Here is a 15251-nt window from a genome sequence, read left to right as displayed (position 1 = left end):
TTAACGCTAGTTGATTGCCTTTTAGCTTTTATTTTGCAGACAGTGCCCATCCTCAAGCATTCTTAAAGTGGCTTTATAATATATATACAGTCCTGGTCAAAATCATAAGATCACTTAAGAAAGTAAGTGTTTACGCATATTATCGAATTTTTTATTAAACAAATGGTTGAAACCATTGCCAAAAGGGAAAATATGATGGGAAAAAATGAAATCTCCTTCATTCGAAACCTTAACCCTGATCTAATAATTATTTTTTTAAAAACAAACATATTCACCTGGTCAAAATGATAAGACCACTTTAATAAAATCGGCTAGTTTTGAAAAAATGAATAAGAAAAGCTTTCTATGTTACTAAAAGCAACTTGTTAGTGGATAAAAAACATCTTACTAAATTATTAATGGCAAAAGGGAAACCATTATCAGAGTTTGAGAGAGGAAGGATCTTTGAGCTTAATAGGGGTGGACTCTCCCATAGATCCATTGCAAACGAAGTGAATCGTAGCAAAACGGTCATCACAAATTTTTTAAGAAATCCAGATCAATATGGGCACAAAAAGAGTCCAGGTCGACCAAAAAAAAATAACCCCATCACTGGATCACCGTATTAGAAGAAGTTTAAAAAAAACCTCCAGTATGAGCTCAAGTCGATTGAAAAGCCAAACAGCAGCAGAATGTAGTCCTAAAACCATTAGAGGGCATCTGAAAATGAATCATTTAAAGCGACTTCAGAAACCACGTCTTCTTGAACAGCACAAAACTAACCGACTTAAATATGCCGCCAAATACCAGACTTGGGATGAAGAGAAGTGGGAAAATGTAATTTTCTCTGATGAGAAAAAGTTTAATCTAGATGGTTCAGATGGATTTCAACACTATTGGCATGATAAAAATTTCCCCAAAGAGACTTTTTCAACTCGGCATAGTGGAGGAGGGTCTTTAATGATCTGGGATGCTTTCTCGTCAGCTGGGACCATAAAGTTGCAAGTAGTGAAAGGCCGGCAAACATCATTGAAGTACATTTCAATGCTTGAAAATGCTTCTATCAGGACTGAAGGTCCACGTCTGTGTGGAAGAAATTGGATTATCCAGCAAGACAACGCTGCGATACACACCTCTCGACAAGCACGAGAATACTTTTCTTCAAATGATATAGAATTGTTAGATCATCCAGCATGTTCTCCAGACCTCAATCCCATTGAAAGTCTTTGGGGATGGATGGCAAAAGAAGTGTTCAAGGATGGAACCCAGTATGATTCGATAAAGGAACTTTCTGATTAAGTTTTCAGTATATGGGATAAAATTCCTTCGCAACTGATAAAAAACTTAGTCACAAGCATGCCAAAGAGAATTTTTTAAGTAATTCGTAATAATGGAGGCTATACTAAATACTGAGACCCTTTTTAGTAATTTATAATTGCCTTTTGTTAGATAAATTATTAGGTTAAGGTTTTGAGTAAAGCAGATTTCATTTTTTTCCATTTTGGCAATTGTTTCAACCATTTGTGGTCTTATGATTTTGACCAGGACTATATATATATATATATATATATATATATATATATATATGCAAATTCCTGAGATTATATAAAATGTACATTTTTAAGGTATATATCCGCTATAATAACGTCCAAATGGTTTCAAATAACAAGTTCAATGAAGTTATGTTTCCGACTTCAGAGCATATATATATTGGTTGATTGGATATATATTGGTTGATTGCATGCCAATGAAATACTTCTTAAGCATCTTTCTTCCTTTTATTTTGTTTTTGAACACTCTTTCGGCTTTTACTGACATTTGATCATCTCTGATGATCATCCAAATTGATTAAAGACAATGTTTTTCGCCATGGGTTGCAAAACGTGCATAGGACGATAAAGAAGAAAATACAGGCAATCATCAATAAAACATTTTTTAAATAAACAAAAGTTATGATTGCGGATTAATTCTTTTCTTTGGTCATGGGAATGCAACCAGCCAATCATTACCGAGAATCACCTGTCTATTTCTGAAATTAATGGATCGAAATAGTTTCCAAAGCTTTCAATATTTTAATACATGAGGAAATGTAAAACTAGAAAAAATTGAATCACACGAAGTAATTCACTAAAATGACAGACATATTTCATGAGAAATCGAAATGCATTCTTGTGGATTTAATTTCTTAATGACATTTTTATATGATTTTGAAAAGGTTTGTTTTCTTTCAATGAATAGTGAGTAAATAACGTGTTCGATTTCATTTGAAAAGGATAAACAATAAAAGTAATTTATAGTGGAGCAAAGGTTGCACAAGCTTCAGCTGAGCCACATTTGAGGCTGTATCGTTTAAGTCCAGCAGCAGAGAGAAGTCAAAGACGACTGGAAACAAAACCGGAATAAGCAAAAATTTTCAGATTTTTTTCTTCCAGACTAGTTGAACAACCAAGGCTTGAGAATCTAGTATGCTATTTAATAGTGTTGGGACGATTAATAAGAATTGAAATCGGGAATTGGAAAAATCGGTATATTTGAAGATATCGGAATCGGTATCGAAATCAGAAAAAAATTTGTACCGATTTTCCGATGCCAAAACGATTCTTTTAATTATCTTTTTTATTCAATTTTGTTTAAAGCTAAATCTTCCATTGCTGGTAATAATGATAAAATAGTAAATATTTATTGATTTCAAACCACTAGTGAAGCTAAAACCAATCGATCATACAAGTATATTTTTACGTTTATGAAAATATTTGCACATTTAACATGTGTGTTTTCATGGTAATCAGATAAAGAATACAACTCTATAGTTAAATATTTAGAGATTTATAAAGAATTTGAATTGGAATCGGTAATTGTATTGGAATCAGGAAAAATACTGGAATCATCCCATCACTACTATTTAATTTAATGTGTGTGTTTGGATTCTTAATCCAGCAAGGGGATGTGATGCGTCTTGTGTGTTAGATATAAGTTAGTGTTTGCTTGCATGCCTTCTCGCTTTCAGCTAACACTGCTGGCTAACCTCATGGTGAAAAGGGAGCAGCTATGCATAAGTCTTTCCTGCCAGTACACAGCCTCTCCATCATCAAGACTCCTACAGTGCATCAACATTGGCCACACACGGTAACTGGGTGCCTTGCGGCCCCAGGCTAAACTTGTAGGAGATCTCAGAGTAGTAGGGGATCCCAGAGGTAGTGCGTTATGGCCCACCGAGGTGTGGACATGCCCTGGAACACTACCAACCTCTACCCTACTGTCTTGTGGGTGCCCTGGGTTGGGCGAAGACTAGGGAAAACAACCCCAAAATAAAACACCACTGCCTTGTGGGCCTTATCACAGCAAAAGGCTAAGAGATGGTAACTCCAAACTTCAAATCCTACTGCTGACTTGCAGTTTTCCTTAAAAGACTATGGAACCTCATCTAGAAAGAAAAGACATAGTAGCGGACATGATAGGGCGACTGTTTACCTTGCTGAGATTACTTTCGGCCAGAAGCAGCGGCCTTCTCTGCTGCCAGTCGTTGCGGGTTCACTCCACTAGACATGAGCATTGGAGGTTCAGAGGGCACAACAGATACTGCACCTAAACTGCGCAAGCAAGTTTGGAGCCAAGATGGAAAATCCTGTGGTGATGGAGTGAGACTACGCCAACACTGAGGGATAAAGCACTGAGGCCCCAACTAGTCACCATCAAGACTGACGGATTACATGGTGGTGATGATGATGATGATGATGATGATGATGATGATGATGACTATTTAATCTATGGCGTAAGGGAGGATAAAAGGTTCTATATTTTTTCTAAGCATATTAGAGAAACTGATACAATAGCCTCAACAGAATTTTAACCTACTACACTGAGCACAATAGTCCATACCTTTAATCACTACACAATGCCACTTATACCAATAAAATACATGTTTAATATTTTGATCATGTGTTATGAATTTTACAACTTAATACCTTAATATTTTGAGGAGCACAGAAAGTGGACATGGAGTTTACTTTCAATAACCTCATAACTCTCGTTTCTCTTATTTTGTCCTTTAATCTTCTCATTCCATGAACAATGTTTATGACAAAAGGGGAAGAATTACTGTTTTCTGGATCAAAATCTATCAATCTAACCCTTATCTTGGATTAATTTTTGACTTGGAAGTAACGTTTTTCTAGCTCCTTACATCAACTAGCTTCATGCCTTTTCTGGAGCAGTTAAAAAAAATCTCATGTATTTTCAATGTTTCTATATAATATAACGGCGCTTCTACACTATTGAGACGAGATTTCGGAAATCGTCATACTGAATTTCACATGAAAGTAATGGTATCCATGTATTCCTAGTATTTTTAAGATGATTGTATCAAAAATTACGAAAATCGAGAAGGTAGAAAATTATTTATTAAAAAAGAAATAAAAATAGAATTTGATGAAAACAATCATAAGACACAGGAGAGTTTAAAAGAGAGGTAATTTTCCGTTATGATTTAAACAAGATGACAGCAATTTTTCTCCTACTACCACGATGAAAGTTTTTTTTTTTTTTAAATAATTCAGTAATATTCAGGTAATCCCGACTGCATAATTTGTAACTTATTAAAATTGACAAAAAAATCAGTTGAAACCATTGTTTTTTTTATCTGAAAACTCCATTTATCGATTACAAAACCTCGTCCCAATAGTGTAGAAGCGCCAATATAACTTCTTTGTTTTTATTTACATTTCACTTGTTTTATTTTAGATGCTGCAATCAATAACTACGATGTAGCTTCCACCAAATCTCTCAGCTTGCAACAAGGAGCAGATAACACATGCTCGAATTTAAACACATTGATCAATGCTGCCATTGGAGACCTGAAACTTGGTTCATCATCTTCCTTCCATGCCAAAATCAAACAACTCTACCTCTTAGGTCAAACTCACTCTATGGTACAACAAAAGAAATCCTCATTATTTGTTGAAATTAATTTATTAATTCTTGTCTGTATGTTTTGTTAGACAAAGGTTGACCTTAGGTCAAAGCAACCAAAACACATGGAACTGACCCCATGGTAATATATAGTGTACTCCACTCTCCGCAAAAGATTTATATATATATATTTATACATTATTTATATATATATATATATATATATATATATATATATATATTAATATATAAATATATATATTTATATATATTATTTATATATATATATATTATATATATAAATAATATATTATTATATTATTTATATATATATATATTTATATATTATATATATTTATATATTTATATATATATATATATATATATATATATATATATATATAGTGTACAAAACACATGGAACTGATCCCATAGTAATATATAGTGTACCCCACTCTCTGCAAAAGATTCCACCTGTGAAATCGTTAATGAGATTTCAATCCTTTTTCCAATCCAACCATATTTTTTATACAACTAATGCGAGTCTATGCCTGACTTCATCGTTGTCTATGCCTGACTTCATCGTTTTTCACCAAGTTTAAGTTATGAATATCAAACTGTTTTGACTTCCTGCACAGAAGAGTTCATTCTGTATTTGGCTAGTATAAGAAAAAAAAAAGATAACTTGGATATGATCCAAGAAAGGCCATTCATAATAATTCCAACCGATTTTTGCTATAAAAATCATGCATATGCTTCAGCAAATTATAAAATCATTAGTAATGTTTTGTTGTGTTTAAAACTTGTATTGTACATGAAGAAAATCAATTGTCATCATTATTAGAAAAACGTATGAAATTTCACAATTATTATAGATACCTTGCTAGCTGTTTGTTTTTGTATGTTGCTTTTTTGTTATCTTTCCAGACTGGGGACATATAGTCTTGAAATCAAAGCTTCTTATACTTTTAAAATCATTAAATCAAGACAAGACTGATTGAGGGCAGAGGAGGTTTATTCAACTTTATCTTTGTTCCAATCACCAGTGTGATTGGCTTGAAGGTAGAGAGGCATCAATGATCATTGTTTGATCATAATCATACTTTGTCTTATCACACTTTCTCACTCCCAGGCTTTTTCTTCTCTCTTTAAGGAGGGGTTTATTTATTGTTAATTGTTAATTGCCTGCATCATTCCTACCTAGGAATGCAGACAAGGTGACCCAGGCATTTATTGCAGGCTAATGTTCTTCATCTAGGGTGTTGACTCTGCAATTCCACTTTCTGACCTTTTTATCACATCATCCTGTTGTAGGAGGAAGATAATAACTGAAGGAAATAACTGTTTTTCTTGCTCATAGTTTCTTTGATCTGTATGACATCATATCTGTTTCTATAAAATCTCACAGTTTAGTAATCCTACCCTCACGTATAGCAAATTGACCCCAACTTTATAACTTTATTAACTAGTGGGTGACTGGCTCAATATTTAACACTTTTCTTTTTTAAATACAAAAATAAATCCTTTTATTTAAAAGTTAAATTTTGGCCATTTTGAATAAAGTTTAATTGTGATTTAAACATGACATTTGAGAAGTCTATTCTACAAAAATGCTTACTCTTTGAACAATTACTTACAGGTTGTGGTCGTGGGTCCTCCTGGCTGTGGAAAGAGTACATGTATTGATACTTATGTAGCTTTAATGAAACAGAAACGTGTTGAAACTGTTGTGGAAAACCTGTTTTTGAAATCACAAGAAAGTTCCGAACTCATGGGATACATGGATTTTGAAACTAAGTATTAAAACTGCATTTAATTTCATTGTCATAAAGTTTTTCGTCTTTTATTGTTTTCTTAAAAAATAAATACTCTATTATTTCTGTTTACTTAAATAATGAAGACGACTGAATTTAAAGAATACAGATTCCAGTTAATTGTACACAAATAAAAATATAAATTGTGCTAGTCGTTCAGTAGTGGTTCGTGAACCAAACGCTTGATTGATATCACGAGCAGTCTCAGCAGCGTTTCAGCCTAGCTTGTATTGAAATAAGAAAATTCTGCAAATTTGCTTTTTTCCATCTTGTATTAAGCGTTCTAAAAGAAAAACATAAAGACATAATTGTTTTAAAACGGTTATAATCTAAACGAAAAACGCTATTTAAAATGATATATATATATAATGGCACTATAACGAAAATTTATTTGAAAATACATTGAAATCTTCTCAACATAATATATATATATATATATATATATATATATATATATATATATATATATATATATATATATATATATATATATTAGGGGAATTAGACCTAGAGTCTAAAGAGCAGAGTTTACTTTAACGTATTACTACATGTACTTAAACTATTGAAAGAAAAAAACAGTGCTCATTGTACTGTAGATATATATCACATTAAAAATGAATTATACAACAAATATTTATTACACGTAGAAATAAAACTCTATATTCAAATTAAATATGATCACCTTTATATCAACTGTAATGCTGATAAATATATATTAAAAGGTAAGAATGATGATTGAAGTATTATTCTAATTTAGTTGCCATTTAACCCAGACTTGTAATACATGTCAAGATTCAATTTATTTGTTAAACAAAATCTGTTGTAGCCATGATTGTCGGTTGAATAAAAATTTTACTAATGTTTACATTTTGTTGTCTTATTTTTATTCAGTGAATGGGTTCAAGGTTTCCTACCAAATATTCTTGAAAAAATTTGCAAAAATGATAACTTGAATGACAAGGCAAAACATCCTGTAAATTCCCTCATTCACCTTGATGGAAAGGTTAGGATTTGGTTTATTTTAATACTAGCAGTTCAACCTGGCTTTGCTCGGGCCCTATGTACTGTTCATAACTTGTCCTATGTATGAATACACTTTATGTAAGATTTCAAATGTTTAGACCAAAATTTGTTTGAGTAATTTTGTAGAGACCGCAGACGTCAATTTTTTAAAACTTTAACCCCAATTTTGACCCCTTAACATTTATTTTTTTGGTTTCAAATCAAAATACAAAGTTTTACCCATGTCCAAGTTACCTACATCTAAAATTTCAAGAGTTTAGACCCAAAATAGGCAGAGAAATTTGGTTGAATATGCAAAGGTCAACTCTTTCAACTTTGACCTTTTGGCAGCCACATTTTCGCCCCAAAACTGATTAAAATGCTTGCTGCATGTCTGAATACCCGTTATGTATAAATTTTGAATGTTTAGACATCACAAACGTCAAATCCCCTTGGCAGCTCAAATTTTTGACCCATACCGATTAAAAAGCTTGCCCTATCTCTGAATACTCTTTATGTAAAATTTCCAATGTTTAGACCAGAAATCGGCTGAGTAATTTTGTAGAGACCGCAGAGGTCAATTTTGTTTTAACTTTGACCCCAATATTAACTCCTTAACATTTATTGTTTTGGAGCTCAAATCAAATTAAAAAGTTTGATCCATGTCCAAGTAACCTACATTTAAAATTTCAAGTGTTTATACTCAAAATTGACGAAAGAGTTTGGTAGTGGTTTCAAAAGTCAAATTGCTGAACTTTGTCCCCTTGACTGACAAATTTCTGGCCGAAAACTGATGAAGATTTTCCCAAATCTCAATACTTCTTATGTCAAATCTCGAGTCTCTAGACCGAAAATTGACAGAGTTATTTGGTAGAGAAATGTACACAGAAACACACACAGACAGACATTTTCACTTTCATATATATATATATAGATATTTAGAAAAAGTTATTAGTTTGCATAAATCATATGTAGCTAATTTGATTCTTACTTCAACGGATTAAACAGACACCATGTTATTTACTGCAAGCATTAAGGAGGGTTCACTGAGCCATTAGCCTTATGTCAAACAGGGGGAGAAGAAATGATAAAAGAAAAACAAAGTTTAATCTCTACATTATTTGGATTCATCAGACTACTGTTCTCATTTTGAATGTGATTTTCACAACGTTTTCGTCGATGTAACCTCCGACCTTCTTCTTCTTCACAAGGACCTGTGACACAAGAGAAAGAGTGGAAAGAATACTTGGAAAAATCAGTTGTAAAAGTGATATTCACCTGAAGGTTGAAGGTTCAATTCTCAGTGGAAAATACAATTGCGAATTACTTAGGACCTCTATCCAGTCATGGCTGAAGGAACAAGGACATGCTATGCCATGAAGTAAATAAAGAGTTCCATTCGAAATTCCGTCCAAATTCCTGGGTTCGACAGAAGCATTCCCGAGTTCGACAAGATACATCTGAAGAAGGTTTGAGGTTACATCGGTCTAAAAGTTGTGCAAATCACATTCAAGATGAGAACAGTAGTCGGATGAATCCAAATAATACAAAAAACCAATGCTCATCTCAAAAATTCAGAAAAGTTTGTAGACATTTTTATAAACATAGTTTCATTTTCTATAGCAACAATATCTGAGAATGCAATCTTTCATTGGTCAACTTTATGGAAGGTGTGTTCATATTTGACTTGTTTTAATGTTTTTTATTTGTTTTTCTTTCAGAAGGCAAATTTAGATGCTATCAATATATGTAAAGTTTTTAGCATTTGTGAAGAATCTAAATTTGTATGGATCAGATTTTAAGATTAAGAATAAGTAAAATAGTACTTCACTGAAAGTGTGAATGAATGCATAGGAAATCCAATTTTCTTTTATAGAAATTGTTTTTAAATGAGAAATAAGTCATGTCATTGATAAACCTGGTTATTTCTATTAGAGTGGTAGGATGAAATGTGAGTTAATGTTGATTTTTCTCATCTGATCTGATAATGTTAATATTTATGGAGTAAATTCAAACATTTTTTTTAAACATGGAGACATAATGTTAGCTACATACATGAATGCACAAACTACAGCTAACTACACCACTAATGGGCACAATCAGCATTTTTCACATAACAATTTAGGGGAGGGGACTTATTAAACAAATTAAAAAAACGTTAATGCAAAAAACAAAAATGTCCTCATAAAACTCTTTAAATTTACTCCCCAAATGCCAAATACATAACATGTTCCCAATTCAAAAATGTCCACGTAAAGAAAGTTAGATGTTACATTGACCAACTATCTAAAAACACTTTCATTGATTTTTTCCCTAAATCCAAGAAAATTAACAGCTGTTTACGTTATTCACATGCCAGCCTTCTTGGCCGGGGATCAATGATCAAAGTGTAGTGTCTGTTCCAGCAGATGCTGCACTAAAAACTATATGTGAGGGCAACCCTACTTATCAGATCATTGCTCTTGTAGCAATCAGCTTTGGTCAATGTAGGAGAAACCAAATTGTCACTATCCAGCTCTCCTACCTCCCTCGGAGGAGTCTGGTCCCCTTTCCCCTTTCCCTTTTTCTCCACCTTAAAAAACGGCCTTGTACCTAATTTGTTCAGTGGGGAAGCAAATAAATAACCACAGCAGAAGACAATCTATAATAATGTTATCTCCCCTTAATAAGGGGAGATAATATCTTGCTAAATATTATTATCTCCCTTAATAATAATGGCCTCTATAATATAATAATGGGTAAGTAATAATAATAATAATAATAAGGGGAGATAACTAAGGTCTTATTTGCTTTTTAATTACTACAGCAAAATATTTTAGTCTTTATTTATGTCTTCAATATTTATCTAATTGTAATCGATCACTTGCATAGCTTATATGTTAAGATGTTAAAATAAAAAAGGACCAAATGGAAATTTTTTTATTTGAATATTGTATTTTTTTTACAGGCAGATGTCAGACAGATTGATTCTCTTCAAAACTTTTTGACTCACATGGAAGTAACAGAATTTGGAAATTGTGAAAGACTTTTCTTACCTGAAAATCTGAAATTTTTTTGGGAGGTAAAAATTTGTATTCTGCCTACATTTTAGTATAAATTACGTGCAAATAAAGTTTGAAATATTACAAACATTTTAACAAATGTTTTATCAAACCCTTCTTGAAAACTGTTGGGTTCTTCTGCCATTACACCCTCGGAAAGGAACTTTTTCTCTTCTATCACCGGTTTTCTGTTTTGAGTTTGGTCTTTTATCCCTTTGAAATATTGAGAATTCTCACGATTAGTCTCACCTTTTTCCCAATAAAACCAACCACGCTTACTGATTCTTTTTCTTCTTCTTCCTCTCCCAACCGGCCCTGTCGGTGGGGCATTAGAATATGCTGACTGCCCCCCTGCAGAGGGTAAAAGTCCCTCAATGGGGGTCCTGGATATGACCTTAAACTATATCCAGTGGTTAGGCCCTAGCTTATGGGCTTTGGGGAGTGTGGAGCCACCCTTTAATTACCATTGCTCCCAGGTCCACTCTGACCCGCAGTGGTAGTACCTGTTAGGGTCCCAACTATGGGTTAAATAGAAACCGACGTGAAAACAACAAATATATTCTATTAAAAAAATTTTTCTTCAAAATCTTTGGATTCGGCATTAAATAACCCGAAAAGGGTTGATATGCCATAAAACAAAAACAACCAACCAACCAACCAATCCTCTCCCAACCTTTACATAGCAACAGCAGACAGAGCAGATCTTCTGTCTTTTAAAGGTGAATGCACTAGAAGAATTACTACTACACTTCTATTTATGATGTACATGCTATCTAAAGTGTATTCCTCTGTTTTTCTGTATATAAAACACTAAAACTAATATTTTGAGCAAAACAAGTTAGAATTCAAAATATGTGAGATGTCTATGAAATGGAATACATTTTTTTTTAAGTGGAGAGCTACAAAATTAACTAAGTTTAAGTTTTGTTGATCTACCATTATTAAATTAAAGGAGGTGGATTGAAAGTCAATTGTGTCAGAGCTCATAATGAGTTCTGATTCAAGAAATATTTAAGATTTATTTAAAACTAGCCTGGGTACCCGGCATTGCCCGGGTGTTTAGAGGTGTGTGTTGAGCAAAAAAAAAAAAAGAAAAGTTGTAGTAGGCAGACAGGCTTGAACCTGTGACGCAAAGGTGGAAAAGAAAGTGGAGGTGTGTGTGTGTAAGGATATTGGTTGAGCAAAAAAAAAAAAAAAAAAAAAAAAAATTATGAGCGCAAAAACAAAACAAAAAAAATTGTAGAAGTAAGCAGACTGAAACCTGTAACGTGCCAGAGGAAAAAGAAGTGAAAAAAAAACAACTGTCTTACCAATGTGCCTACTGTGGTTGTGACGTCAGATGGTCGAAATAACACCTTTTAAGCAATGCTGTGAATGCGAGGGTTGAACGACTTGCAAAAAATGTCAGCAAAACAATCGACCATCACTATAGAAAAGTGCCCAGTTGAGGGTGAAAGAATTAATGTTTTTGGCCAATTTTTCGATATTTGTTGTCCGAAGGGTCGAGCTTCAAAATAATACTGGTCTTGTGAAAATCCGTCACCTTTGTCGAAAGTTTTATCGAAACATACATACATACATACATACATGCATACATACATACATACATACATTTAAACAGATAGGTGAGATTTACATTATAGATGAATTTAACAAGTCTAGCTTGTTAAAAGTTAGTGAAATGGTCATCCAAAACATGAGAGAATAGTGCATCTAGGGGATTGCTATATTTTGTGCCACTTTTATGTTCATCCAACCTTTTCTTAAGTTCATACTGAGTAACACCTATATATATTTGGTTTATATTACTACATGGTATAATACATAGTTCTGCTATAGATGTAGGTATATTAGGAAAATGTTCTGTTTATTTTAGTGCTTGTTTTATGGTTTGTATCATAGTTAGTGTTGTTAAACTTCTTAATTTATTTCGAGTCTTGTAAATTATTATACAAAGGACGTTCCAAAAATAATGTATCCTATATTTTATTCTGCCTGATGGATCAGAAGGGACTGCAAATTGCAGTGTTATCATAACTGAATTTATACATTAATACATGAAAGTTCCATCTCTCTTTTGCCAATATCGACAGTATGAGACTCCAAGAAAGAAACCCTTGTCATGGACGTGCATTAGAAGCAGAGATGCATCATTAAAATCCACCATGCAGAAAAAACTGAACTGATCTACATTCAGCAGCACTTGTTGAACATTTACAAAGCTGATGCAGTTGCAGCCAGTACAGTTAGGAGATGGGTTCGTCAGCTTCAGGGTGGCAACAGAGATGTCAATGACAAATGAACAAGGTACTAAAAAAAGCTGGCAAAAGTACATTGAGAATGGTGGTGACTATTCAGAAAAATAAATAATATCAATATCAGTATATATATATATATATATATATATATATATATATATATATATATGTATATATATATATATATATATATATATATATATTTCAACTATATCTCTCACGGTTGACAGTAGGCGAATGGTTCAGGTCCTTGTTAATGAAGCCAGACATGCCTTCTGTGGCCGGGGTTCGAATCTCTCGAGTGGCGTTAATTGACACCCTGCACTGATGATTCCCGAAAGGATGAAACACTAGTGTCTATAGGTATTTAATAATTATTATAGTAAATAATAATATATGTATATCTGTATGTGTGTATATATATATATATATATATATATATATATATATATATATATATATTAGGCTGAGAAGAAAGTTCTTGCAGAATTTTTAATTTTCATTTCAAATGATGCATTTTTGAATAAGTTTTCGTTATAATACCTTTACTTTATATGTCATTTTAAATAGAGTTTTTCGATCTAATCGTTTAAATTACTATCATTTTAAAATAATTATGTCTTTTTTTAATGTTGATACATGATGGAAAAAAAAGAATTAAATTCGCACAATTTTCTTATTTCAATTCAAGCTAAGCTGAAAAACTGCTGAAACAGCTCACGATATCAAACAAAGCATTTGGCCCAGGAACCACTTCTGAATGCAAAGCACAATGGTGGTTTAAGAAATTTCGTGGTTGTGACAAGTTTTGCAGATGATGAGCATAGTGGTCAGCTATCGGATGTTGACAACGATCAGTTAAGAGCCTTAATCGAAGCCCATCCATGCACAACTGTTCAAGAACTTGCTTCTTAATTAGATGTAACATATACAACGATTTCTCACCAACTGAGAGAGATGTGGAAGAAAAAAAAAAACTTGATAAATGGGTGCCTTATGAATTGAACGACAACTAAAAGAAACACTGTTATAAATTATCATCTTCCCTTCTTTACAGCACAAGAACGACCCGCTTCTTGATGGGGTTGTGACTTGCGATAAAAAGTGGGTTTTTTACAACAACTGGTGACACTCAATTCAGTGGTTAAATGCTGATGACGCTCCACGACACTTCTGAAAGCCAGAGTTGCACCAAAAGAAGGTCATGCTAACTGTTTGGTGGTCTGCGACCGGTCTCATCCATTACAGTTTTCTGAATGCAGGTGAAACCATTACGGTGTAGAAGTAGTGTCAATAAATAGATGAAATGCATCAAAAACTTCGATAAAAACACCTAGTATTAGTCAATAGAAATGGCCAATTCTCCTTCACCACAATGCCTGACCACACGTTGCTAAACTGACCCTGCAGAAGTTGAGTGAATTGGGCTACAAAAATTTGTTTCACGGGCAATACTTTCCAGACCTTTCATATACCGATTACCACCTTTTCAAGCATCTCGACAACTTTCTGCATGAGAAATGCTTAAAAAAAACATAAGCAATATCAAAAACACCTTCAGCGACTTCATTGCCACCAGAATGCAAAGTTTTTACATTACTGGCATAAACAAACTTGTTTTGCGTTGGCAAAAATGTGTTGATTCTGATGGATCTCATTTTGATCAATAAATTTTTGTGTGAGCTAAGATATGTTCATCTGCATTTAAAAATAAAAAACCGCAAGAACTTTCTTGTTAACCTGATATATATGACTCATAAGATCGCTTGTTTTGGAACGACCCTCATATTATTGACGTGGGTAGGTAACATAAGATGTCTGCTTATAAGAGAAGTATTGGATGTATATGATTTTTTTTCAATAGTTCTTGAAAAAAATTGTATGGCATGTGAAATATTCGAGGTATTACAATACCTCGAATATTTCACATGCTATATGAGTGAATTTGTAATGTATTTGAATTTTTCTTTTATATATTGCGGACTACATATTCTGAGTGCACAAAAGAAAAAAATCGAATAACATGTCTGTTTTGATTTTGTGAATAAAAATGTATGAAGTCATTTCTGTGTGTAGTTCTACAGTGTAGTTTGAAGTTAGATTGTTATTAGATCATATTATGAGCATTATTATGGGATTGAGTTATAATTCTGTTTTATAGGTAAACTTTACGGCCGTTTTGACCATGTTTAATTTGTTTCTAAGGATTTTTATTAAGCTGATTTCAGGAAAGCAAATTAAGATGCCAT

At 33.0% G+C, this 15251-nt stretch overlaps 1 protein-coding gene across 1 annotated transcript in view; it reads left to right on the top strand.

Moving 5' to 3' along the window:
• Nucleotides 1–15251, top strand: part of LOC145284632 (dynein beta chain, ciliary-like) — a 309431-nt gene that overhangs the window by 32081 nt on the left and 262099 nt on the right. Inside the window, exons 10-13 of the mRNA XM_080133537.1 lie at nt 4720–4907; nt 6527–6684; nt 7593–7704; nt 10651–10764. Of these exons, the coding sequence (XP_079989663.1) occupies nt 4720–4907; nt 6527–6684; nt 7593–7704; nt 10651–10764 (572 nt within the window). The remainder of the gene's footprint in view (nt 1–4719; nt 4908–6526; nt 6685–7592; nt 7705–10650; nt 10765–15251) is intronic.

The sequence above is a fragment of the Euprymna scolopes genome, chromosome 9 (assembly GCF_053919585.1).
Source record: "Euprymna scolopes isolate OS-2025 chromosome 9, ASM5391958v1, whole genome shotgun sequence".
NCBI lineage: Eukaryota > Metazoa > Mollusca > Cephalopoda > Sepiida > Sepiolidae > Euprymna > Euprymna scolopes.
The sequence above is the reverse complement of the archived record's forward strand: the minus strand, read 5'-3'. Positions and strand labels throughout refer to the sequence as shown.